Source organism: Antennarius striatus, chromosome 5 (genome assembly GCF_040054535.1).
Source record: "Antennarius striatus isolate MH-2024 chromosome 5, ASM4005453v1, whole genome shotgun sequence".
NCBI classification, from domain to species: domain Eukaryota; kingdom Metazoa; phylum Chordata; class Actinopteri; order Lophiiformes; family Antennariidae; genus Antennarius; species Antennarius striatus.
Window position 1 is genome coordinate 22,224,795 of NC_090780.1, and position 27,694 is coordinate 22,252,488.

Consider the following 27,694-nt stretch of genomic DNA (forward strand, 5'->3'; position numbering starts at 1 on the left):
TCTATTTAAAATGATTTTGTTCCCGTAATATTTTAAGTACTGTGTGCTTTGAGTGGAAATAAGATAATTTTCTACATTTCATTTATTTTTATTCATCAATGCAGCCCTGATTATCCTCTTCTTTTTTTCCTTTCGGCTTTCCCCTTCAGGGGTCGCCACAGCGAATCAATTGCCTCCATCTAACCCTGTCTTCTGCATCCTCTTCTCTCACACCAACTACCTTCATGTCCTCTTTCATTACATCCATAAACCTCATCTTTGGTCTTCCTCTAGACCTCCTGCCTGGCAGTTCAGAACTCAGCATCCTTCTACCAATATATTCACTATCTCTCCTCTGGACATATCCAAACCATCTCAGTCTGGCCTCTCTGACTTTATCTCCAAAACCTCTAACATGTGCTGTCCCTCTGATGTACTCATTCCTGATCCTATCCTTCCTGGTCACTCCCAGAGAGAACCTCAGCATCTTCATCTCTGCTACCTCCAGCTCTGTCTCCTGTCTTTTCCTCAGTGACACTGTCTCTAGACCAAACAACATCGCTGGTCTCACCACAGTTTTGTACACCTTTCCTTTCATTTTAGCGAAACTCTTCTATCACACATCACACCTGACACTTTCCTCCACCCGTTCCATCCTGCCTGTACACGCTTCTTCACCTCTTTTCCACATTCTCCATTGCTCTGGACTGTTGACCCTAAGTACTTAAAATCCTCCACCTTCTTGATCTCTTCTCCCTCTAACCTCACTCTTCCACTTGGGTCCCTCTCATTCACACACATGTACTCTGTCTTACTGCAGCTAACCTTCATTCCTCTCCTTTCCAGGACAAACCTCCACCTCTCTAGCTTCTCCTCCACCTGTTCCCTGCTCTCACTACAGATCACAATGTCATCTGCAAACATCATAGTCCATGGAGATTCCTGTCTAACCTCGTCTGTCAGCCTGTCCATCACCATAGCAACAAGAAGGGGCTCAGAGCTGATCCCTGATGCAGTCCCACCTCCACCTTGAACTCCTCTGTCACACCTACAGCACACCTCACCACTGTCTTACAGTCCTCATACATGTCCTGCACCGCTCTAACATACTTCTCTGCCACTCCAGACTTCCTCATACAATACCACAGTTCCTCTCTGGACACCCTGTCATAATGCAGCCCTGATGATAAAAACACAAATTATTCTCTATATATGATATACAGTATACAATACGTGAAACCAACGCAGAGATTTTGCGCTGATACCGCCTTTATTACGGTAACACAGGAGAAGCCCCGCCTCCGCCTGTGTGATCCTCCATGGATGATGATGAGGAGCTCTTCTCCGCTCACCATCATCTGCACAAAAGTGTGAGCGGAGAGCGGTAACAAAATGCCAACCCGGGCCGCTCTCCATCACACGCAGACATGAGCGGAGTCCCGTCGGCCTCATCCACCAACAGCGAGTCGCTTTCACCATGCGGATCCACGGCAAAGTCGTTGTGATCGCCGTGTGTTTGGGAGTTTTTCTACTTTTGTACTTTTGGGGGGGTAACGCCGCGGACGATCCACTATTGAAAGAAGTTGAGGAAGAGGAGGAGGAGGAAAGCAACTCCTCTCCTCCTCCGCCCACGGAGCTCCAACGCTATGTTGCTGCAAAGTTTGCGAAGAAACCAGCGGCTGGAGTCGGGGAGCGCACGGACGAGCTGCTCCGGCGAGGACGAGAGGGCAAAAAGACCAAGAAAGGGGGGAAACCGAATGCAAAGAGGTCAGTTTGTTTCACCTCTATCGATCAATGTTTGCAGCCACATTGAACCATTTCCTCCATGCTTGATTTAAAAAAAAAAAAAGCATCTTTAACAACCCGTAGTTGCAGAATCCAGTGTTTCCTTGCGCAACGGAATGAAAGGAGTCAGCATTTAATCAGGCTTTGAACCGACCCCCCCTTCCTTACTAACAGCTTATGCTGAAGGACTCCACAAAAAAACCCCCAAACAAAACAAGAACCAATGTCAGTTTCAGACTGCAACATCCCGCGACACCCCTGAATTCAAAATTTTACCCTGACCTACTTCCATAGATCAAAGATCAGAGCTAGTTCTCTGATCTACTGTCGTACTGTCTTACTCACACTGGCCTTCTCCCTCGTCTTTCTAACTTACCCGCTTCCTGAGTGTAAAAAAGTTGAAATTTGACCTCGACCTAGTTTTCTCAAGGTCAAGGTCAGCATCTTATTTTTATCCCCTTTGCTGCCCGAGTAATCTGCTTTTTGCTTCGTCTTTCTGTCTGCAACGGTTGTGAAGATATTTGGTGGACGGACGAACAAACGGACGAACACTGAGAATTACAATACATGACCGCTTTGAAGCGGGATGTAAAAACTTGACCTGTCAAGGGAGACCTTCAAACATCCATGATGGCAATCTGCATGGCTGCGTTTTGCATCCATTATCCCTCTCATTTGCTGGGCTGTGAATCACGCCGATGCAATCAGAGGTTGCTGAAGTATCCGACTGAAATGTGAGCGGGGAGCATGACTAATGTGATTATGTGGAAATGCTGGCAGTGTTTGCAGAGAGGACGTCAAACAACACAACACAACACAATGATAAATCACCACTTGACCTTTATTTCTACTCTCACTCTTTAGGTATTTAGTCCTTTACTTCAGTTCTCATCTGTTTTTTTTTTTCAAAGGATTTAAGGTCACCTTGAAAGAATCTCAATCAATCATAGATGGAAATGAGCACTGGATGGTTTGCCTGTTAAATAGTTGTGCCGCAAAGACTGGTGAGATGTCCCTGGAAATGAAGAAGGAAATGGAAACTCTTGAGTCTGCCAAAGCAATCCATGTGGCAGCGAAGAGCTTGTCAAGTGTGATTTCCTCCCTGGTGGATAAGAGAAGCTGCACCCTGACACATGATCTGATTAAGTCGCGTCTCTTTTGCAGCCGCTCGGATAAGACTAAAGGCTCAGTTTGTCAGTTGCTATTTCCGTCCAGCGATGGGACCGCTTTTTATTTTGTCTTCCAGCTTTCTAATTTCGGCCTCGTGCGTCCCTTGTGTTTCCTCCAGGACGGAACGCCACGATGTGCACGCTCCCACCAGCAGGCAGTAATATGTATTCAGCTCCAACGCCAGGCTGGAGAGACACGGTTGTGTAGATAAAACCTGTCAAAGCGTTACAATGAGGAAGGACCTTTGCGTCCTCCCAGAAACCGTTCTCCTCCGTGTGTGCTCGGCGCTGATAAGACAGATGGGGTGGAAGGGGTCACTGGTGGCTGTAAGAGAGAAAAAAACAAAAAACGTTAACAGGTTTGGAAAATGTTCCAAGACCGGCTGTTACGGTTTGAAAGGAAACACATCAAGCAACTACCCAATACCTCAAACAAATGTATTTTCATGAGCTCAGGGAGGAGGATGATATTGACAGTGTGTATAACAATACAGGCAAATTTAAAATAGTCAATTTTAGCCATTGTTGTTTCAGCCGCTTCCAAAAGTAACACCATTCCGGGTCAGGATGTGTGAGAATTTTTGGATCTAAATGTCGCAAATCCTGGTTATCTGAAGGGATGGGACACAGGAAGGGAAGAATGTGTTGAGATTTTAAAGCAGAGGATCCTAAAGGATCCAATGGCAGCATCAAGTCAGAGCGTTTTGCTGTGAAGGTGTATGTGTTTTTAATCTTTTATTCAGGTCAGGTTTTCAACACACCGTTAAATCTCAGCAGTGGACTGATTTCCTGTGCCGCGTGCCTAATAGGCATACATCCCTGTTTTTCCTAATCATATCATTTCCTTTTTGACACATCACACTACTTCCTGTGGCCAAAAATAGAGAGAGAGGAGGTCCAGCTGCCCCCATCCTCCCCCTATATTCATCCTCTGTCTGCTGGATCTACAGGATTAGCTGGATGTTGATGCTTCACGTTGAAACGAATCGCTTGTCAATTCAAATATCATCGAGTGGAAGGAGTCGGCCTCTCCGCCGTCACGCAAAGCGGTAAAACTGCCGTCTTGCATGACTGAACTGTCTGTCTGCTGGTTTGAAATCTCCCTCCTTGCCTGTGCAGCCTGGCGACGGGTGGAGATGGTGCTGGTGTGAGCCTCATGGAGGAAGTTCAGTCTATCTGCAAAGCTGGATGAGTGCCTTTTAGATGACCAGCGAGTGAGTCATGCAGGGCGTAGAAGGAGAAATTAGACAAATAGACATGCATGCTTTCCAAGTGTTTCCTGCCTGAAGAATTCTCACTCCAAAGAGCCAGCAAAGAGAGAGATGATTGATTTTATCCATTGGTAAGCCAGTCAACAGAAACTCAGCTCCAGTCTTTGATACTGTCTTTTTTTTCTGTTTGTTTCTGCCGCGGTTAAATATCTGTGGGTTTTTAGAGGTTTGGCCTTCGAAAAAAACAAACATTTCAAAGGTATTGTTTGGTTCAGTTTCACGATTTTGTTGCTGCATCATACTGAAATAGACCTATGATAGTTTGACCCTCTGAACGACTCCTTGACCAAGACAACTGAACTTGAGAATTTGGAATTACTTCAGCCTCTTTCAAATACGCTTTGTTCAGCAGCACCAAAACAAATTAACTCATCCTTCCAGCTCCGGATTGACCCAAAGCATCCCAGCCCTGCCACGTTGTGTTCAAACCGCACATCAAAGTCAAAGTCAGCTTTATTGTCAAGTGTACCATATATGCACGACATACAGCACCAATGAAATTGCACTCCTCTGACCCACGGTAAACGGGCAGTACAACAGTCAGTACTACAGGTAGTACAACACTGGCAGTACAACACCGGCAGGACAACACGGGCAGTGCAACACAGGCAGCACAACACGGAAAGAACAACACGGGCAGAACAACAGACAGTACAGTACAAGTATGAGAAGAAACACAAAGGGATGGTAAACATCTCTATACACATAGCTGCGTCACAGGATTAAGAGACATGGCAGATAGCGCAATAAGAAGCATATATCTATATTTTTGCTGCTAAAATAATGGACTTCCCGTCGCTACGGTGTCCACTTTATACCTCACACTTTGTTCCTGACTGTTACTTAAGAGCTTCCGACTTCCGTTCCACCGCTCTGCAGCAGAATGGAATTGATGGAACCATGTTCATTTACATAGCTTTGATACACACTGGGGGTGGGGGGGTGGGGACAAAGCAAAATAACATGTTGCATTCAAGTCCACCAAATGGCCCCGTTATCTTCTGCTTAAAGTTACGCCTTCAAGGTGTTCTTTGGTTTCGCTTTTTACTCAAGCTTTTCTCTGTGCGCATGGACATTTTTCTGCCACTTTATCTTTTGCGAGTACTGCTTTTCTCTCTTATGTGATTTAAAAGGGTTGTCAGAGGGGGCCCCTCTTAAGCTCACTCTGCAGCCAGTAATTAATTCAGTCCTTTTGTACCTCTTGTGTGCTTTCTGACTGCTTCCAGATGTGGGGGAACGGTGCCATGATACAAAACCTCATGTGCGCAGCTTGTGCTTTTATGCAACAAAGGAATTTCCCTCCTTTTTATTGTATTTTTGTTTGTTCTGAGCAGAAATCATTTCAAGGGCATTTATGTTGCATGACTAAAGGAGACGTGATTACAGTCGAGGAGGAGACACGGATTGGATTTTCTGCCAGAAAATGGGGATGGGTGTTCAACAACCCCGACAGAGCGTCGGGGCCTTTGAAGCATGGCAGACAGATTTCTCCGCACCTTCTCATTCATCCTAATCTGAGGTTCATCATTATCCCTCATCCATGCAGAAAACGAAGTGTCACGCTCCGAGACCTGTCTGCAAACCACCTGTCAAAACCTCTTCTTTCTCCCATCCCATCCGTTTCATGGTGGACTATTTGCTTCCTTCAGCCACGAAAGGAAACCCGGTGCCTTTTGTTGTGCAGCAAATGCAGTCTGTTAAGCCTTTAAAACAATTTGCCTTTCATCACCTCCCTCAAATAGTGCAATGCACCGTGGAGCTGGATCCGTGTTCTGTCCGTGTGCCAGTTTTCATTCCCCGTGGCTCGGACAAAACACACATGTTGAGCGTGTTGTTATTACAGCCGACCCCATGCGGAGTGCGAGAAACAGCTAGATGATGTCAGCCCAGGCTTCAGCCTGCCCCTTTGTACAAATGTTTCCTTATCGTGGTTGGAGATACTCTTTGCTGCTGACGGTATTTTAAGTCTGCAGAGATGCTGCATTTTAATGTCAGATAAAGGACCTCCTTGCCTTTTGAGCATTTGAACAAAGAAAGGGAATAAATGGCTGTGCTGTGCATGGAATCAGATTTGTACAAAGGGCACAGATGTCATGTCTTGGAGTAAAAATTCTTTTCCTCACACCTTATCGACGGAACAGAATAATGTATGAAGGTGTAACGTGATTTCTTCGTCTTGATTCTCAGAACGTCCAAAATAAATTCCCTCCATCGAGGAGTTAATATTTCAACCAGCGTTGGGTTTTTTTTTTTGCTCGTCCGTCTGTCAAGTTAGCAGTCTGCTTGATGTATCTCAAAGAAACTTGGCAGAGAAGAAACCAGAGAAATTTAATTGGATCTAGAAGAAAGTGCAGATGTAAAATGTTTTCTTCACTTCCTGTACCATTATAAGAAGATAAAGCCTCGATAATCCTTTTTCCATTGATTATCCGTAAACTATCGGGACAGAATTTGATGAAACTTCCTAGAAGTGTTGGGACATAATACCAAGAAAGAAACGTAACAGTTTACTGAGGATCTGGGTAAAAAGTCCTTTTTTTGCAGATTACATGTACTGTAATCTACTTTACGGATTACCATGAAACTGGATGCAAGGACGGAGCATGTGCCAAGGAAGAAATCATCTGTTTTGGAATGATTCCAAATGGGATGGATGGATTCATGCTTTCCTTCCACTTTCTTTAAAGCTAGAAGAAGACAGCGCTTCTTTTTTTTAACCATTTATACATATTATGCCTAAACTGCCAAACAGACTTTCATGAAACGTGGTGGAAAAGTTGGGCATGTGCCTAAACGTTGGCGTAGATCCAGCCTTGTGCAGAACCTTGATGGCGGCCTTCCAGTGGTAGACGTCTTGCTGGAATTTGGATCGAGGTTTTATGTGTTGAAGTGACTGCTGGTGAAGATGTGCCCGGATGTCTTCCATTCATGGTTTCATGGAGCTGGTGTGGAAAGCTCTGTCAGAGGAAAATAAAAAGCACTTTCTCTTCTTTCAAATGATTTTTATTCATAAGAAACAAAAACACCGTTGCTCATTCCGGTAGAATCGGAAAGAGTTGCTCATTTTGTCTCGGTTTAGACTAAATTTATTCCACCTCTTTCTGACAAAAAAAGTTTTCTGGTTGTTAAATTTATCAGTCATCGGTTCCCTTTAAATGTCAGTTCTGTAATTCATCACCTGTTACATCATCTCAATGTGAATATTCATGTAAATCTGACAGATAAGGATAGATTTTGGACTGTCGCTCCTATTGTTGGCAATGTCTTAATGTGTTAAAAAAGATTTATTTGTCATTTATTGTTTTATTCAGCTCTCACCAATTAAATTAATTGCATGATATTCAGGAGGGAAATAGTAAAAATAGGAACAATATATGCTATTTAAGCAAAAACTCGGTTGGTGTTCCCAATAGCAAAAAAAAAAAAAAAAAAAGGATGGCAGACTGAAAAACTGCTGATCCTGCACAATATTTGTTTAAGAACATTTTTCAATTTTTCATCTCCTGTCACTTTATGTGTGTTTTTTTTTTTCTCAGTATTTTGGCTCGAAATTTGATTAAGCGCCCGCGGGCAGGGGGAACCATGGACCTGGCGGTGGTGGCCTGTGGGAATCGACTGGATGAGACTCTCACCATGGTTAAATCAGCCCTCCTGTTCAGCTTCAAGAAGATCAAGTTACACATTTTTTCTGAAGACCATTTGGCTCCGCAGTTTGAAGAAAGGGTAAGAATTCTCCAATCGGCCCCGTTTCGGAGTTTTGCTGAAAGGCATCGTGGCACAGAAACCTTTTCCCTTAGTCTCTTTGGTGTCTTTTTTTTTTTTTTTTTTCAGTCCACCTCCTCAGTGAGTCCTCTTGGCTTGTAATTTAATCCAGAGCATGTTAAACACTCCTTCGCTCTCGGTGATACATGATATCAAGATCACAGCCGTTTTAACTCTGCCTCTTTCTAGTACACAGACATATAACCCTTTTATCTCGAGGCTGGGGGGTGTAATATATTACCCGAGCCATTCTCCCCTTTTCTGTAGAACCATGTATCACTTCAAAGTCACCTTGACTTGAGGTGACGCATGATTCGGATTACCTCCGCTGATAATGTGACGGATGGGCCGTTTACTGTACGGGACGGCAGTTTTTAGTGGAGATGAAAAGTTTTTCCTTCGTGCTTTCAAAAAAAGTTTTTGAAACGAGTAAAAGCTGTAGTGTGCATTCCAGGTCAGTAGTTGGCAGTGTACCCTTCATTATCACAGAATAAGATGGCAATAGATCTACGCTGGAGGAGATTTAATAAGCTTACAACAGCTTGCAGCACGAACAGAACCAGATGGTTCGACATGTTTGTTTGCTGGTTATTTAGTCTAGGAGTAGGCTGAAACCCAGCAGGCATGGGTAAAGCAGGGCTGTGCCATCATCGTTTCCACGGCGACAATACAGCGATATAAAATAATACGCTTTTGAGCGACTTTTTCAAAAGTTTGCATTTTCAGCGCCTTCAAAATTTACCCATCGTCTTTTTTAAAGATGCGACCAACGTTGGCTGTTTATTCCATTTGAAGCCATCGGCTCGTAGGCGGTCCTTAACTGTCTGCGTTCACTTCATTTCGACCAATCATCTTCCAGCAGCACCTAAAGGACATTATATGGCTCAAATCCCAAGCTTGGAATCTGTCAGCTTGTCTCCACATACATGATGGATCTTTACCATGTGTCGAAAATCCCCCAAGTGGAAGACAGGAAGTCGTGGTAGAATGTGGGGCACATGTCGGGTTTACATGACGGGGCGTCAGATGTCCCCTCGTGGCGTTTTAAACGTGTGTGTTCGTTGGGAAGGACACACCGTCTCTGCTTGGGTTTCTCGTCCTTGACGGCAGACATCCCGCCCGTCGCTGGCGGCCTCTCTCTCACCGTCGTCAGGGCCCAAACTGTTGAAACGCGTCAGCCGACCCTTACAGAGACTCGACAGGTCGGATAACAGCTTCTTAATAAAACAACAGCTGGGCTGGCCGAGATGCCACTTTCATTGTTTTACAGCTCCATCTTTTGACACAAGGTGGATTAGCTTTCGGAATAATTGTTGTTTAGAATTTCCCCCGCCTGGAACTTCCTGTGTTTGACGATGCCTGTCGTCTTTTCTTTCTTTTTTTTTTTGCTTCCAGCTCAACCAGTGGCCCCGATCCGTCTCGTCCAAGTTCCAGTACAGCATCTATCCCATCACCTTCTCCGTGGGGAACGCCGACGAGTGGAAGAAGCTCTTCAAGCCCTGCGCCGCTCAGAGGCTCTTCCTCCCCGTAAGGCTCGCCACGCTCGTCTCCTCTCGCATCCTCGTCACGCTTAACAGCATTAACTGGCGTGAAGATGCGTTAGGTCAAGAATCCAATTTCATTTCTACATCGACGGCATTTTTTTCTTTTTCTTTTATCCCCCATGCGTGGGGGATATTAATTACCAGATTGATTATTGATGATTTCACGCATTTTACGCGGGCGTTTACTTAACAAATCGGCCGTCTCAAGAGACCGAAGTCAGTAATTTCATCAAGCGAACGCCACGCTTGTTTATTGATTTCTCTTTTTTTCTGCCTGTGTTCATTGAAATAACAGTCAGCTTACTCACCATGTAATGAACACACTGCGGGTCAGGCATCAATAGTCTTTCCCTCTCTTGGGGGGAATCCGTCACCTAGATAACCTTTTTAGGTCTTTCTGATGACGGTGCAGTATTTTCCACACCATAAAGCACACTGTCATGTGAGGTGCACCTTCAATGAATGGCCTATTTAAAAAAAAATTATACATTAAGCGCACTGGATTTTATAAAGCACACCGGATTATAAAAAGCACCTGAGAACTCATCCTCAATGAATGGTCTATTTTAAAACTTTTTTCATATATAAGGCAGTTTTGGATTATAAGACATTGAGAAAATAAAAGGCTTTTAGGTGCGCCTTATAGTGCGAAAAATAAGGTGGTTAAAACTGAAAATCCAGTCCACCTCCTACTTTAAACTGGTTTGTTTTACACCAGTCACTCAAGCCTTGGCCTGAAGTGCTTCCATTCTACTCGTACGAGGCTCGGCTACTATGGCAACAGAACAACCTCCCCTCCCCCTCCCCCCCAACATCATTTACTTTTCTTCCTGCCTCGCGTAATCACTGCCTTTAACACTTCTTAGCTTCGTTCGTCAACGTCCTGTTTGGTCTCTTGACTGTTGAGATGTTTGATTTGGGGTCTGTTTCTCGTCCCCCACCCTCCCCACCCTCAGTTCTGACAGCTATCACAGTGCCGCTCCCTATAAACCCTCCTCTTCATCTTTACCTCCCCCCTCGCCTTGCTCAAGACGGGAACATTTCTCACACTTCCTCCCCCGTTTGTAACGCCACACCGATTCCTTCTCATCCAGACGTCGATTCAGGTTCGTTACCTCCTCCTCTTCCTGAAAGGTTGACGGAACAGCAACTTCCTGTTGTATAACATTACGCAGCGACATGAATATATTAAGATATATGGCAATAATATATAATTTACTCCGGATTATCACGTCGGTGAAGCAGAAAGACGAACAGAAGGCGAAGGCTTTAGTTTGGAGTAGTCGCATTAGCCGCTTTCGATTTGAGCAGTCCTCATAAAGCTTTTGAAGATTTGTTTCAAGGGAGGTCACGACGAGTTCACTGAGGCACGGTGGTAGTTGGGGGGTGGGGGAGGTATTAAACTGGACTTATGGTGAAACTGGATACTAAAAGAAAAGACCCACAGCATTGGTTCTCTGGATGGGGATGCTGAGCCGAGCCACAGCCATCACATCACGTCCATAGAGGGTGATGCGCTGGAATAATAAAAATCACTGCTTTCTTTAAAACATAAAGACCTTTTTCTTTCTTTGCCCATCCAGAATGAGTTAAAAGCACTTTCAGAGCGCTCGTTTCTGGTGCAGGTACACCCCAAGAAATGAATACAGAATGCACTCCGTCCGCCTTTTTTTTTATCCTTGGAAGTCAATTAAATTCTCAAAGTTTCTCCGCTCTCAAGTTTGGTTGAAACTTATCTCGGCAGAACTGGCCCAGTAATTCTTCTGCCTGAGCACTGACAGCCCAATTCATCAGCGGATACAGGAGGTAATTATCTCATCTTTAACTCATCTCATTGTTCCCAGCAGACAGTGGAAGTCAGCGTTTTCATTTCCCACAGGAGCCCACAGCTTCGATGTTTGATGATATGGGAATTCTAAGAGGTTCCTCAGCAGATGTCCCCAGCCTGACTTTTTTTTTTTTTTTAAATTTCCACGTCATTTCAACAGTAATTGTAAAAATAAAATAAAAAATATAAATATGTGAGGTTGTTAACGCTTTCAAAAATAGTTTGAAATAACTTTCCACACTTTGTTTGTTCAACCTGATCTTGGTAGGATTCTGAATCTGCATCCGTTCACGTCTCCATCACACATATAAAAGTCCAAATATCTGTCTATGGATCTGGAATAAATTGCGCTGAGTCGTCATCGTAAGCGTTTTCATTTTGATTGGCCTATTATTTTTCATGGACTTAAGAAATGGCCCCTATCCCCCCCAGTAGTACGTCCACAACCTCAGCCTTACCATCAGTAAAGTAAAGACGGCTCCATTCCATTAAATGTCGGATGCAGTTAAATCACAGGAAGTGGACTGCGGCCATCATTAATGAGTTTTTTACCGCGTCGGGTCAAAAGTGTGTGATGTCCATTAATTTCCCGACCCTCTGATCTGTGTTCAGTCAGTGCTTCAGTAGTTATGGGGCCGAATTATTGGCTGATATCTAATTTCAGAAGCAATACCATGAATTAAACTTTTGTACTGCTAAGAAGCCGATATATCCCTCACGCTTTATTAATATGCGAGTGGAAGTGAAGCTTTGTGCATCTTTACTTCAGATCAGAATGAAACCGCTGGAAAACCAGTTGATTACCATCAAATTCATTTTAATTCTCTTTTAATTCAAGCATCACTTCATCGACTAACATTTGGTGCAGACGCCAACTTTTCATTCATTTAAGTCATTCCTTTACGCTGCTTGTGATGCCATCAGGTCAAACTTTGACATAATTAGCACAATTTTTACTAATTATACAACCAAGTGTATCTGCAAAACGAATGACATTCCCATCAGCCTCACTTGTTTCTGCCTTTCGGACTAATTTGCCCGTGTCATCGTGATAAGAGGCTGAACTAATAAAGCGAACATGTTGCACATTACTCTTGGCGTTCTGGTTGGAACGCTGGTTTTGCTTCACAGAGATTTTTGTCTGACTAAAGATTTTTAATTTTCTTAAAATTTAAAAACTGCAGAACTTATTTGATGTTGATGTTGATGTTGAAGGTCATCCTTAAAGACGTGGACTCGCTACTCTACGTGGACACCGACGTTCTGTTCCTGCGGCCCGTCGATGACATCTGGCGCCTCCTCAAGTCCTTCAACAGCACCCAGCTGGCGGCCATGGCCCCGGAGCACGAGGTCCCCAAGATCGGTTGGTACAGCCGCTTCGCTCGCCATCCCTTCTACGGCATCACGGGGGTCAACTCCGGGGTCATGCTGATGAATCTCACCAGGATCCGCAGGACGATGTTCAAAGTAAGCGTTAAAAATAAATAAATAAATAAATGGAGCAGGAGCGGGTTGTGAGATTTCTTTGCATTTTAAGTGGGTTTCTTTTTCACATGCTGAGTGTTTTCATGTTGGAAGCTTTCTGATTACCACGCTGGCGTCACATGCTTCTGCCCTCCAGAGCTCAATTCAGCTGCTATCCAAGTTTTAATGCAAACAGATTGCATATGGAAATGGGAATGTAAATGTACCCACTCCTTTGATGATGTGTTTTTTTGGTTTTTTTGGGGGGTTTTTTTGGAAGAAAAAGGCTGCTTTCGAGGTTGTTTTCAAGTAAACTGCTGTTGGTATTTCAGAACAGCATGATCCCCAGCAGTTTGTCATGGGAGGATCTTCTACATCCGCTCTATCAGAAGTATAAGAACCACATCACCTGGGGAGACCAGGACCTCCTCAACATTATTTTCCACTACAATCCAGGTATGTTCAATCATCTGCTATGATCATAAAACATATTATGGACCTGAAAATGGAATATTTATCCCCAGGAAGAGACTTGTTTTCAAGGTCCATAAAAGATAAAAACCAGAATATTAAACATTAATGTAAATGCATTCTGAATAATTGGTCGCCGCACTTTTATCGCAGTGATTTCGTGTCTTATTGCAATCGTAATAAACCAATGCATTAGGAGTCCAGATCTTTAAACACATGAGACAGTGACTGCAGGCAACAGTAGGATGAGATCCAGCTGCAGCGACCAGATGTGGCCGTCGGGTTCTCGGGAGCGACGGGCAAGGTGGCTCAAATTAAAACCAGGAAAAAGCAGCTAAATAGTTTGGAAAAATAGTCAAATCATAGAACTGAAAAGTAGCAAAATTGAAGTGAAGATGTTTAGATGGCAAGCATACCGTTCCGAACTTATTGATACCACGATTGATGATCCTCGACCACAGATTCTCCGGTTAATCCCGGAATCATCTATGGCATCTTACCAGTCTTTTACTTGTTTCCTATCAACCCTTGGCATGAAAAAAACAAAATGAGCAGTTTTTGCAAAAATCAGTGATGAAATGTTGAACCCACAGTGTGAGACTCCCCCTACTGGCAGTGATAGTAATTACATGAACCTGTTGACACGCTTATTCTTAATTTCATCATATTCCATTGCTATGGATCTCTTAAAATAAAAAAAAAAACCGTCTATGATGGTTGAAATAAAATCCTCTTTCATGCACCAAACACAGATCACAAAATCTGGTCTAGAATGTGTGAATATTTTGTCTCAACAGGCGAAAGTTACTTAGTGACACCCACTTAGTGGTGGCGTTAATGTTCACCTTGAACGAAAACACACACACAAAACATCTCAAGTGGGAAACAGCTGTTGTGCGACTGATTCGAGCAGAAATGCTTTTACAAACAGCTGAAAGCTAAAGGAAGGAGAAGCAAATGGATCGCCACGCTGCAACCCCGCTGGGAAAGCGACATCATTGCATACTCTCTGTGCAGATTCATCTGGTGGTGATGAGCTTGAGTCAGCACTGTGTGAAATTAGGAGAGATGCGTGTGTTCTGTACAGTATCCTAAGTTCTCCACCCGCCGTGTCACCAATAAACCCGCATTTACACAAGAGACGGTGTTTGGTGTGATATAACACAATCTTATGTCTGCGTTTATTCCCCTCCAGAGTGTCTTTTCATCTTCCCCTGCCAGTGGAATTACAGGCCCGATCATTGTATGTATGGTAGCAACTGCAAAGGAGCAGAAGAAGAGGGCGTGTCCATCCTCCATGGCAACCGTGGCGTGTATCATGACGACAAACAGCCGGCGTTCAGAGCTGTGTATGATGCAATACATGACGTAAGTGTTCAGGCCTCGACAGTAACAGGAATGTAATGAAATGTAAATCCGCATCACATTTTGACACGTTTTTTTTTTTAGCGTTAAAACACTGGTGCATCTGCTCAGATTAACATCGACTGCGTTCCGTTTACAGAGGCTGGTTAATATCCAGCGACGCAGATGAGCTTTGTGTTTTCTGCTGGCGTCGAGTAATTATTGCGAGACAAGAGACGGGGCTATTTTTATGTTTACCCTGGTGTCATATTGACTCACTCAGCCTGTCGAGCCCATGCATGTAGATTTTGCTTTATTGCCACATTGACAAGGTTGATTGCTTGAAGTACATGTCTCACTGAAAGATGGGATTTCAAAAAAACAACAACAACATGCTCACAAGTGTATAAAACTACATAAAATGTCGAAAGAATTTATGCAAATCTATAGAAAGAAAAGGGAAAAGTCAAAGTGGTGCATGGATGCTTGCAGAATTTGATTTAAATGAAACTGAATTGCAATTTTCTCCTAAAGTCTGTCACTTTGAACCACTCCTGCCTTTTTTTTTTTTAAACTGTGCCCTGTCGTCTTCTGGTGATGCTTTATAACTGAGACACGGCAGCTCATCACTTCCCTAGATGCGCCAAATTTGATCAGCGCTCTCCATTGTCTGGTCATTTCCTACGACCTGATTCCTCCAAAAAATTTGTCATTTCTTTTGGTTTTTAAAGTTTTTTTTTAGATTGGAATTCTTTTTTTAAATGCCTTACAGCATTCCATAAGGGACCCCACCTCCTCAGCCCTGTGTGCTGATTCATTCCCCCCTCTTACTCGTGACTACCGCTGATGCATCATTTATCTGCCTACAGTCATCCGGACAATGTTACATATGGGCTTCTGGTGGTGCGAGAACACCCTAACTATGTGTGAACAGTCCGCTAAAAACGTTCTCCATTGATTTCCACTCAGAGTTATGATGTCATAACAATCGAATGCTGTGCGTCATGTATTTTGCAGAGGACTCTTCTGTTTTGCTGGCTTTTACGAACTTATAATTTTATCATCTCGTAAACCAATTTTGATTCTTAGCTCAACAGCCAGACAGTGTCATGCCAGAGTTGGGCTCGGCCGGCGATTTGACGCGATCAGTGGGGCGACAGGTTCCTGACGGGGGGCCGACGGTAACAGCCGGAGCTGTTGTTGTTCACTGACGCCCCTGAATGATCTGGCGGCTGTTTGTCAAGCCCGGTGTTTATCAGGGTCTGGAAATAGAACTGACTCCAAATGCTTGACGGCAAGAAGAGTATTATAATGTTTGGTATGACATCATAACCTGTGCTTTTTTAGTTTCATTGGTACAGGATGACACTTATAATAATAATAATAATAATAATAATGGATTAGATTTATATAGCGCTTTTCTGGACACACTCAAAGTTGCTTACATTATTCATTCACTCCTCATTCATACTTGGTGATGGTAAACTACGTATGTAGCCACTGACGGAGGCGTTTTAACCAAGCTTAACTTTTAACCAAGCTTAGCATAAAAAAACTGGAAACAAGGGAATCTCTATGGAAACCACTGGAAATCTAATGGATTTAATTCTCCAGTCTAACTGTGGATAAAAATTCCAGACGTTTCCTTTTAAATATTTAAGCACAAAACAAGTGTTTAAATATTCTCTCTCTCTCTTGCTTACGTTTTTCCAATCTGGGTCAGTTTTAAATTTAGAAATTGTTTTCTCCAGCTGCAGACATCCCCTCCCCCCCCACCCCCCTGCTCTGCTGAGATAAGCTTCTTAAAAACGAGCTGGGTCCTAATTTATGATTAACACAGAAACACCACTGCCTCAACACAATTTAAAAATGTTGTTTACTCTGTGGTACGTTCTATTAAAAGAACGATCCAAACTGGAATCGCTTTGCGGATCAGAATTGACGAAGGAAAATTTTTCTGTCCCTGCAGTTTTCCTTTGAGGACAGCTTGTTCCAGTCGCTGTTCTACCCCATCCAGACCAAGTTCCTGGACACGGTCAACACCCTGTGTGGTCGGATCCCTCAAGTTTTCCTCAAGCAGATAGAAAGGACCATGAGGAACATGTTTGAGGACAGCGTGGTCCTACACGTCAAACCACGTTAAAAAGACAACAACAAAAAAAAGGGCTTTTAATCTGACGACACAGAGGACCATCATGCGTCATCTCTCAGACTAGACTGTCGGCTCGTCCAACAGAATGTTTTTTAAGGACATGACGATCATCTAGTGATGAGATGGGGGGGATAAGCCTGTTTATATACAGTGCTGCTCAGTGATGCCACAGAATAGGTTTCTTAAACCTTTCACATCCCAGCCGTGTACCGTGATGAAATGTCAGAAAAGGTACGGTGGAAAAAAAAAAAGTTGTCAGTTCCTCATCTCAAGTATAAATTGAAGGTTTGTTGTTGTTGTTTTTTAATGTCAGCGGAGCCTTTTGACAAAAGTGTGCTTTTGTATTGGTTTTTTTTTTCCCCGTCAAGATTGTGAACACTGAAAAAAAAAAAAAAAGATTAACTCTGGACTTAGGAAAGCTTTACTACCTAGATGTAGTAGAATCATAAACCACTCCTCAAAACTCATGTGAATTCCTGCCAGCAAATGACTTGAAATGTGAGCCTGCGTGAAGGAGAAGAGATATCAGTTCTGTAAGTGCCAAAATGATTCTGACAGTATTAAATACAGAACAGCATGGTGGAGATGTGTTACGTAACAAAATGTTAAAATTGTTAAAATGCACTTTCATAATGATGTTAGTACTGGGTGGCTGTTTGTACATAGCATGTCGGCAGCAGACGCTAAAGAGTGACGTACTACAGCTGGTGTTGTGCCATAGAAATGTTCATGTCGGCCATTATATGTTAAAATCTAAAATCATAGTTAGTGATGTGACTCATGGGCTGTTGTGAACACAGGGGGGGTCATGTTTTAGCAACATTACTATCCGTGTGTTGTAATGATCTAAATATACGTTCAAACTGGAAATTAAAAATGACTGTACAGTCCATGAAATCATTGCAATGTACCAAGTCTCAATGCATTAAATACAGTGCCTACCAAAGCATCACAAACGAAATGCATTCATCTCAAACATGTACAGAATATTAATAATACAGTGAGATGGGATAAGTTTTAGTGCAAGATGTCATAGCGAGGGTCATCTCAATGCTGTGGAAAATGTAAATAAAAAAATGATTGCAATCATTTGTTAATGATTTTAAACATTCTTGATGCAGTCGTGTGTTTCATAAATTAAATAAAACAAAACTCGATAGATCCTTGTTTTTAAGCGCCTGAGCCTTTTGAGGAGGCCTTTTTCATACTCAAACAGTCTTTCATGGTATCATATCCAATGAGCATTCAACAGGTTTTTACTTTTTACCTCTTCCAAGAAAGTGATATGTGTGGCAGCACTTTTTTTTGTTGGTCCGGCCGACTATTAGTTGGCTTAAAATGTATTTTACTAAAATTTTGGTGATATCAAAGTCAAAGATGTCAAAGTTTTTTCTTATAAATGATGAAATTCACAGTAATTTCCATGTCTGTGTAATGTTCTGCATGTACAAACTATTTAAAATCAAAATTGTCCTTCGTGCGTTACTGATTTTGCTTTATTATGCAAAATCTACACGCAAGGGATTTAATTAGTTACTCCTGTTTTTCTTTTGCTTGATAAATTTGTGTCAGATGAAAGTCCCAGTCCAAATTTTGATCCTCACTAACTTTTACTTGATTAATCAGTATCATAAGTAACAATTAGTAATCGGGTTTGTTTGCCATCAGTGGACCTAATTCTGGACAACCTCCAGATGTCATCCTCTGGGATGGTGACCCACTGTTCATTCAGAGTGATGCTGAGTCTCTTTTTCTTTCTTTCTTGCTTTTTTTGTGCACAAGTTTTTTGTTGTTGACAGACTCATTTTCAGACTCAATTTTCAGTGGGGTTTCAGTCTGGGGTCATCACTGGCCATTCTAGAACTACTCAATTAACAATTGATAAGGCACAATCCGAGCCATGGCAAAATGATCTCAGGTCATATCAGACTAAGTCCCTCAACTATGACTAAATTTAATTATCACAGATCCTAGAGAGAAAGAAAATTCCTGTATTTGTTCCACAGTGGGGACATTTAAAACCAATTTTAAATCAATTTTAAAATAAAGAAAATGATTTTATCTAATTGGGCCAAGCACGACATCAGTGTTTTTAAACCCCTTAAGTGTGGATGAGATACACAGTAAAGTGATTCTAAACAGAGGAATTCCTCAGAGGAATCTTGCTAAACCTGTTTTACAAAAACAGAACACAATATGTTAATTTATGTAAATTTGGATGTGGATTTAAATGTGTGTAATAAACTTATTTATAATATAAAGAGATCAGGCGTAAAAGGAGGCGCATTAGTACACAAAGATCACATACTGACACCGTTTTATCAGTATGATTTTTTTTTTTTTTACATCTAATCACATCTGTTTTCTATTATGACATATAAGTAAATCCAGAGTTATTCATTCAATTTATTTTACTCAATTTGTTTTAGTTAATTTTATTTGACTTGATGCTATAGATCCGTCGCGCTGCTTCGTCCGCTGCTGAGCAGGCAGTGACCTCACGGCGCCATATTAAAATGCTCCCTCTGCCTCAGACATAGTAGCTTAGCAGCAGCTAGCCACCAGTCTGCTTTCGACATCTACGAGGCTGACGGAGGGCAACGACGTGATGGAAATTGACTCGCTGCAAGAGGCGCTCAGAGGTCTCCCCAATTTAATTCGATAGCTTTCACCTTCGTAGAGACCGTGTGTTATGTGTGTGTTTCCGTAGTTATTGTATAGTAAAAAGAAAACGGATTACACATTACAGGCTAATGTCGCTAGCTAGCTGCTACGCAGGTCTAGCTAACGTTCATTACAAGCGGTTTCACGGAAATGGTTAGCTGGCTGTTAATTTGCCAGTCAAGAACAGTTACTGTAATGTGATGCCTGATTTTGTGTCTATTTCCACATAAGCGTTAATTTCCACCGATATCTGAGAATATGTCGACGGGCATTTTAATCTGAAAAGTAACTGGTCAATGTCACCGGCTGTGTATTGGTAGGCGAGTGTGTGCCGGCTAGGCTCCTTTGGCTAATTTAGCATGCTATCAAAGCGCTAAAGTAAGTTGGTTGTCGCTAACAAGCGACCTAGCTAGGTCGCTAGCATACACTAGCCCGCTAACGCAGCGTTATGTAACGTAAATACTAAAAAGCCCACGGTAATGACATAAATGTGATCAGAGGCCCGATATCGATTCCAATTTAGTTGTTTACAGTTGTTAATCACCACATGTAATCATACATCTATCAATATCAATTGAATAAACAAAACTAGCTTTTGCTAGGCTAGGTTACATCAAAGCCAGCTCGTCTTCGAGATAATATCAGTGTGTGTTTATCTTCTTTGTTGTGTTTTATCTCCTCAGATTTTGATAAGAAAGCAAAGAAGGAGGCATGTCCTCTGCTGGAACAATTTCTATGTCATATCGCGAAGACTGGAGAGACCATGTAAGTGAAGATTGGCCTGATTCATGACCCTCTAATTCAGTCTTGACAACACACGTTTTAGCATGTTCATAAAGGAATTATTAAGAACCTGCAAACATATTTGTATTTTAAATTGTGCGTACAGTACAAGAATAAACTACGAATATATAATGGGTGGATTTGTTATGTATTTTTCATGTTTTTACCTGTAGAAAATGACATCATAGCCTTTGTAGCATAAAAGTATTCAATCCTTTTTGATCAACTTTACCATTGTTCTTCTGTTGTAATGTATTATACCAAACGTGTTGAATCTCATTCTACTTACATCCTCCTCTAGGGTCCAATGGTCTCAATTCAAGAACTACTTCCTGTTTAAATTGGAAAAAGTAATGGATGACTTTAGAGCCTCAGCACCGGAACAAAGAGGTCCTGCAAATCCCAATGTAGAGTCAATCCCATTTGACGACATGAAGGAGAGAATCCTGAAGATTGTGAATGGATACAACGGGTATGTGGTCAGCTGAAATGGTGCATTTCTGTATGGTCTTCATGCTCCATGATCAATATCTGTGGACATCACACAGACATTGTACTCTTCCAGCTGGCAGCTTAAAGATAATTTAATAACTGATCAAGTGATTTTAAATATTTGCATTAATATGCATAGCTCTTCTGTACAACACTCAGCTGATAACTGGATGTTGGTATATGTTTGAAAGGAGCTTAAGGTGACTAGATGGATTCATAGTCCAGATTCAGTTTACCTGGTGTCCAGTTCTACATGTCCTCAATGTAAACTCCAAGACACTGGACCATAAAATTACATATTTGAGCTGACTATAAACTAGTCTCTGTCTGGGTTGGTGGCCCGTTTTGCATTGACACAAATAGAACTGACTTTTAAAATTAGTTATTCCATTGATACTACATTGATTCACATTAACTCTAGCAAGTAGGAACTTTTTGTATGCATTTTTATTTGATGATTATAAGGTGTCGACAGATTAAGGTGGTCAACTATGTGGCTTATTTACGGGTAACAAGTAGTTGATTTGTCATCGAGATTTTTTGAGATGACACAGTGGAGATGGTTGCTGTTCTTCTTTGCTATGTATGTCCTTATAGTGATGAACATCTCCAAAAAATGTCGGGTAGACAATTATAGATAAATAAATTTCTGGGATTTTTCCATTATATTTCCATTCCATTTACCCTGTTGAGGGAGATAATCCTTTGATCTATTTTTATCTGCACAATTCAGATCAGTTTAACCTGCTGATACAATGTTGAGGTGCTCATTTGATGTTTTTTCTTCAGATATGAGGATATTTCCCGGGATTGATTGACTTTCCCTATTCTGATACTTATTCTAAAGTTTTCTTTTCAAACCACTTTTATCTAATAACAATGCTTTTCTCTTTACAAATGCACAATATATATATATATATATATATATATATATATATACTTTATTGATCGCGGAGGAAATTGTACAACAAGACCCTGTCAATGTCACTGACAATATCGCTGCAAATGCAAGTTCTGTGCCAAAGTCTTACTACTCAGACATTGTGACTTTATGCGGTATCCTTTTTTCTTTTAGAATTCCATTTACGATTCAGCGCTTGTGTGAGTTGCTCACAGAACCCAAGAGGAACTACACAGGAATAGACAAGTTTCTTCGGGGGGTGGAGAAGGTACATCCATAGAAGTATCACTGTTTTTCCACAAATTAATCTACTCATGCTTTCTTTCACTGATTTGAAAATTTTTGTTTCGCTGCAGAATGTAATGGTAGTAAGCTGCGTTCATCCAACCTCAGAGTAAGTGTCGTGTCCAAACTGAAAATGCCTTTCAGATGAAAACATTTTGGTCATATTGGTAAAATTGGTAATATCATTCATTGGATTAAGCTTTTTGATTTTTTTAATGTTTTTGCGCAGGAAAAATGGATGCAGTTCCATCAATCGAATGAATGGAGTGATGCTTCCAGGGAACACATCTGCTTTTACAGAGAGGTTGTGTTGATGACCGATTATATCTACAAATGAAATAAGTTAATATTTGAAATATTGTGAAAACAAAAAACAAAACTCTGAATCTTTGGGTGGATTATTATAGGAAAGTGAATGGTCCTGGAACTCCTCGGCCGCTGAATCGACCAAAGACGTCTCTGGCCACCTCACTAGCAGCAAATGGCCTACCAGATTTCTCAGACAACAAAGACCTCAACATAGAACAAGACGATGAAAAAGACTCCAGGTATGTAAAAAAAAAAAAAAAGATTCTTTCTCCCAGCACAAACTTAGAGCCACTGGAAGCGCGTCAGATCTCCTGTTTCTTCTTTGTCAGCGAGGTTTCGGCGTCAGGGAATTCTCCGGGGAACTCGCTGAAGAACAAACACCCAGACGCTGAAGAAGACATGGAAGCCGAACAGCAGGAGGTGAAGAGACTCAAGTTCAGCAAAGACGAGGAGGAAGATGAAGACGAGGAGGAAGAAGACGAGGAGCAGGAGTTGGACTCGGTGAGGTCTTCGCATACCACTTGCCTGTCAAAAGAGGCCGAAGCCATGGTCCAGGAGGAAGAGGAGGAGAAGGTCGGGTACAGCAAGGAGAAGGAAACCACCACTGCTGTTTCTACCACTGAAGACCAAGGTAGTGTATTTTTTATTGGCTGTGCATGTTAACTGGTACTCGTTGTAAATGTGAGGTTGTGCTGCTAAGAACACACACACCTTGATTTACACTGATTTGAATTGGGTTCGAACTCTTTCATGTCTGTGCACTTACCAGCACAATTTTTAGCATCTGGCTCATATGAACAGGTACACTGGGTGGCAAAGCCTTACACAAGGTCCACACACTTCATGTCTGCTTTTTTTATATAATGACAATGTGGTCATGAGTGACCTCTCCCCTTTGTCCAGACACCATCTTATTCCCTTTTCTCTTCTTGGCTACCATAGCAAACATTTCCAGGTGAAACACAGTGTATAGTCAGTTGAAGACAAACAAGACGGATGGTTTGCCAATGATTTTTGTGTCTCAGCTGTGACCTTTCAGACCCACGGCGCTGGTGCAACCGGCACCGCAGCATTTTTCTTGATTAAAAGATAACGAGTTATCTAGATTTGTTCGACACGTCGTCTGAAACGCAAACGTCCAAAATTATTTTCCGTCTGCAAATGTTTCACCAGTTTGTCAACACAGTAGAATCCCCGAAGGAAACTTAAAGTGTTTGTTTGGTGAGAGCTACAAGGATAATGTGATCAGCCTTGGTATCAGTTTCCCAGAGCGCCTGTAAAACTGTAAAACATTTCAGTTTATTTAGTTTAGTGTAAATGAAGGGACAGCTTCTGACTTTGGTGCTTTTCAGATATTTGATCACAGAAAATACGGTTAAAACTCAGAATTCCGGCCCCGATGGATCGACGAACTGATTGACGAACTGATCAGCTAGCCAGTTTGAGATAATGATGTCACTGTTCCCGTTGAACCACAAACTATTCAAAGGCAGACAATCCAGTCATGGCTCTAACTTTCTCCTTTCCCACCTCAGAACCCACGAGCAGCACCCAGAACGAGGCCATCGCGTCGAGTCCAGAGGCAGAGCAGGCCGAGAGGGAGGTGCCGTGCGGCTCCCAGGAGGAGGGCGTCGACATGGATCAAACGGAGCAGCAGGCCCCCGCCGTCGTCCTGGAGAGCCCCGAGACCAGCAGGGACGGCGAGGAGAGCAATAGTGACCCAGTCAGCAGCAGCAGCAGCAGCAGTAGCAGCAGCTGTAGCATAGAGGAGGCCGCGGAAGCCGCCGGAGAAGACGTAGCTCTTGCTCCTACGAGCAGTACAGCCGAACCTCCCACAGAGGGCGCCATGGATAGTGCCACTTCGAACACTGGGACCACTGACGAGCCTATGGAGCAGGACTAGACTGAAGGCCTACTTGCAGCCACGTGTGACCATAAACCAGCTTGTCCTTGAATACAGCTTGACTGTCAGTGGGAATGAGGATAACTGAAACTCGTACACAAGTTGAACGCCTCTTCCCGTTTTTTTTTGTTTTTTTGTTTTGGACACTCCTCCGAAAATGGCTACCTGGCATTGTTGTGGGTATACAATTGCATTTTCATTTGAAGTTTCCTTTTTCTTCTTCTCTCTTTTTAACTGGAATATTTTATTGATCTTCTTATCCTGTTTTTAAGTTTCCCTTCAAAGGGGCTACTTTCAGCTGCCTTGAGTTTCTTGGCTGGATTTTTTCCCTCCCCTCCTTTTTTGTTTTTTTCTTTGTAAGTTGGCAGTGGGTTTGTTTGGACGCTGACACGGTCTGGTTCTATTCTTCTGGCGCTCTGCTCGAACCATTTGGACATTTTAAACATGATCGGTAGTCTACATTTTGTACCTTTTTTACCAGAACAGAGCCATACCAGCCCCTCTTCATTCAAGAAATGATCTGAGCTGCCACCATCCTTTCTGTTTCTGACTGAAGCTCATGTAAAAATGTTCTTTTTGAACAATGATGACCTGAACAGAAAAGATCCTCCATCAGTATGTCATTAGTTCATCTGCACCATTTTAACATTTCTAAATTCTCACAGGATTTGAGGAAGGTTTTTTTTTCCAACGTGTCCTTATACTACTTTAACCAGATGCTTTGCAGTGATACACTACCAATCCCACTGAATAATACTATGACATGCTACCTTCTGTAAAATGATATATTTTGGATGCCTAAAACCACCATAATTTTTATGATTAATTCAATGAGTTGGAGAATGTTTTTTTTTTGTTCCTTTTTTTTCTCGTCTGCCAGTTGTAGTTTCCAAAACCAGCTGTAAGTACAAAGATGACTTCCGCTTTCTTTGTATTGTGATGTCACCATGTTGTCTCACCAACCGATATCCCAGAACAGTTTCTGGTTCTAGTTCCTGGTTCCAGTTCTACACCTGTTTTCTGCAGCTGTACCTTTTTGATATTTAGAATTTTAAATTTCTGTAAAGTAGATTTTTGTAGATTGTAATACAGTATGTGTTCACTGCCTTTGTGAAACCATATATTATTGTATAATTTCTGTGTATACTCTGAATGCATTTGCTTTCAGTGTGGTATTCAGAAACAGCAATAAATGTTAACATTTCTATGCCTGGTGGTCTTGTTTCCTTTCAGATTGTCTTATTCTTGCCATCTTTTTGCTTATTTCATCCTACTTGGACTCTGGAAAGTTACAGGTTCTCAACAAAGTACTAGGGATGCTTGTCATCAAAGGGTTGAACAAATGAGAAACGTCTGATGTTCTGTTTGGAAAAACTTTGCAAAATATTTGCTGGATAGATGTAGTTAAATGCAGCTGATTGTATATTAGTAAATTAATCTCAATGAGGGTTAAACTACAGGTCCTCTGTCCTGATATTCATTTGTTTGATAGATCTCTGTTACGGTAGTTCTATTTATGAAAACAAAAATCCTTTAAGGGCAGGAGTTAAGAGTAGCGAACTTATTAGCGCTCCTCTTGTCGCTCTGCATCACATCGGTGGAAGCCAAACCTGATTTGAAATGACGTCGGCCGTTTGACCCCGGGAGAGATTTGGGCTCTAATGAAATAAGATGTCAAACGTCATCTGCAAGAGGGCCGCCATTTGTTACGGGCCTCTGAGCGTAATCAAAACACACAGCGGCGTGAACCCGAGCCTTTGAAATGGGAACGACTGTTCTTGTCATTTTTTTGCTCCGTGTCAGACGCGTTCCTATGGGTCAGTTAACAATGAGGCCCGACTGGGCTGTCTTGTGACAGCTGAAATTTGCCCATGCTCCCTGAGGAAATAAGACTGCATTCATCCATGAGGCGATGTTTAAACGGTGGGGTTTTTAAAACCTGTCTCCAGGGAGACAAATGTCAGGTCAGGAGGGATATTATTAGGAGCTTAACACCAAATGACCCTTAATGCAACCCCAGCTGTCTTAATGGCAGATGATAGGAATGGATAAAGACGTTAGCTTCAAGGCTAAACAAACTTTCTTTTTTCTGAATCACTTCGGTCAGTGGTCTTTCAGAAATGTTGTGTCCCAGAATTCATCCTAGTTTATCTTAAGTTGAGTGATTTAAAAAAAAAAAATCTTTAATTCCTTTGCCAAAAGTGAAAGAACTTTTTCTATATTTTCAAATTTGGTTTTACATCCAGTAGTTAATGATCTGTGTCTATGAACATCTTTCACAGCATAGCAGCTGTTTTGTAAAGGAGACTGTGTTCTGTCTTACTGATTATATTAAGATAATCATTGAAGGTTAAAGAAACAAAATACAGCATGTCGTTCTCATACGATGTAAATCAACTTAGCGGTATAATTTTAAATCTCTCGAGCATCATACTTAATTACTCCACAGTTTCAATACTGCGCTTGCAGATTTTGCCCGGACCTGCAGGACTTCACCGTAGGATCAAACCACAGAAAGGTGAACACAGCAGCCTGAGCCGCATGATCCGAGTGAAGCTACTGATCTGACAAGTGAGTCAAACAACTATGAAATTAATTCCTCCTTTCATTTCTGGCCCCCAGGCCCCCCCCCCCGCCCCCTGTCGTGAAGGGACGTGGGCTACAGTAGACCTACTTGGCTGCTGTGTTAACTCATATTTTTGTATCATGCTTCACCATATTCCTCAAGAGAAGAACGTTTAAATCAGTGCTCACTAAACTTAAGTCCGGTTGCCTCCACATTTGGCACGGGCCCCTGAACAGTACCAGGAAGACAAACCCACACCAACAAAAAAAAAATTTTTTTTAGACCGACTGACCAACCGATGGAGACATTTTTTTTTTTAAAACCAAACTGGTCAAAAAAAAAATTTTTTTTAGACTGACCAAGGTCGACAAAAAACCCCATGTTTTTTAGATCGACTAAACAACACACCGGAAACAAAAACATTTTTGTAGACTTTGTGCAGTCGGTCAGTCGGTTGGTAGGTCGGTAGGTCGGTTGGTCTAAAAAGATGTTTTTTCGGTTGGTAGGTCGGTCTAAAAAATTTTTTTTTTTCTGATCACTCGGTAAGTCTAAAAAAATTTGCGTTTTTTTTGTGTGCGGTCAGTCGGTTGGTAGATCTGAAAAACATTTTTTTTGTTTGGATCGATTAGTTCGTCCTAAAAAATTAATTTTTTTTGGTTGGTTGGTCTTTTTTTTCTGATTGGTCGGTCAGTCTAAAAATTTTTTTTATCGAAGGGTCAGTTGGTCAGATGGTCGGTCTAAAAAATGCTTTTCTTTGTTCGGTTGATCGGTTTAAAATTTTTTTTTTTAAATTTTGACCAGTCGGTTGGTCAGTCTAAAAAAAATGTTTTTTTGACCTGACGATCAGTGTAAAAAAAATTTCTTTTTTCGGTTGGTTGGTCTAAATTTTTTTTTGATCAGTCGGTCAGTTGGTCAGTCGGTCGGTCTAAAACATTTTTTTCTGACCTGTCAGTCGGTCTAAAAAATTTTGTTTTCAGTCGATCGGTCAAATTTTTTTTTTGTTTGATCAGTTGGTGAGTCGG

At 41.9% G+C, this 27,694-nt stretch overlaps 2 protein-coding genes across 2 annotated transcripts; both read left to right on the plus strand.

The window, feature by feature from the left end:
• Nucleotides 1-1,295: 1,295 nt before the first annotated feature.
• On the plus strand, nt 1,296-18,187 carry gxylt2 (glucoside xylosyltransferase 2). The gene is made up of 7 exons (XM_068316126.1): nt 1,296-1,746; nt 7,741-7,927; nt 9,362-9,493; nt 12,554-12,805; nt 13,135-13,258; nt 14,469-14,641; nt 16,587-18,187. Exons 1-7 carry the CDS (start codon nt 1,457-1,459, stop codon nt 16,758-16,760), a joined length of 1,332 nt encoding a protein of 443 aa, XP_068172227.1. The 5' UTR covers nt 1,296-1,456; the 3' UTR covers nt 16,761-18,187.
• A 1,131-nt stretch (nt 18,188-19,318) lies between these two features.
• On the plus strand, nt 19,319-25,311 carry ppp4r2b (protein phosphatase 4, regulatory subunit 2b). The gene is made up of 9 exons (XM_068315032.1): nt 19,319-19,411; nt 20,117-20,198; nt 20,518-20,688; nt 21,784-21,877; nt 21,966-22,003; nt 22,124-22,198; nt 22,302-22,442; nt 22,533-22,834; nt 23,739-25,311. The coding sequence occupies exons 1-9, from the start codon at nt 19,378-19,380 to the stop codon at nt 24,104-24,106; spliced, it is 1,305 nt and encodes a 434-aa protein (XP_068171133.1). The 5' UTR covers nt 19,319-19,377; the 3' UTR covers nt 24,107-25,311.
• The last annotated feature ends 2,383 nt before the right edge of the window (nt 25,312-27,694 follow it).

Bases quoted from the DNA above. Each gene is read 5' to 3' on its own strand.
- gxylt2 (XM_068316126.1), top strand. From the start codon at position 1,457: ATGCGGATCCACGGCAAAGTCGTTGTGATCGCCGTGTGTTTGGGAGTT. The intron at 1,747-7,740 runs GTCAGTTTGTTT...TTTTTTTCTCAG, and splicing joins GGGAAACCGAATGCAAAGAG to TATTTTGGCTCGAAATTTGA. The intron at 14,642-16,586 runs GTAAGTGTTCAG...CTGTCCCTGCAG, and splicing joins TGTATGATGCAATACATGAC to TTTTCCTTTGAGGACAGCTT.
- ppp4r2b (XM_068315032.1), top strand. From the start codon at position 19,378: ATGGAAATTGACTCGCTGCAAGAGGCGCTCAGAG. The intron at 22,004-22,123 runs GTAAGTGTCGTG...GTTTTTGCGCAG, and splicing joins TGCGTTCATCCAACCTCAGA to GAAAAATGGATGCAGTTCCA. The intron at 22,199-22,301 runs GTTGTGTTGATG...GGATTATTATAG, and splicing joins ACATCTGCTTTTACAGAGAG to GAAAGTGAATGGTCCTGGAA.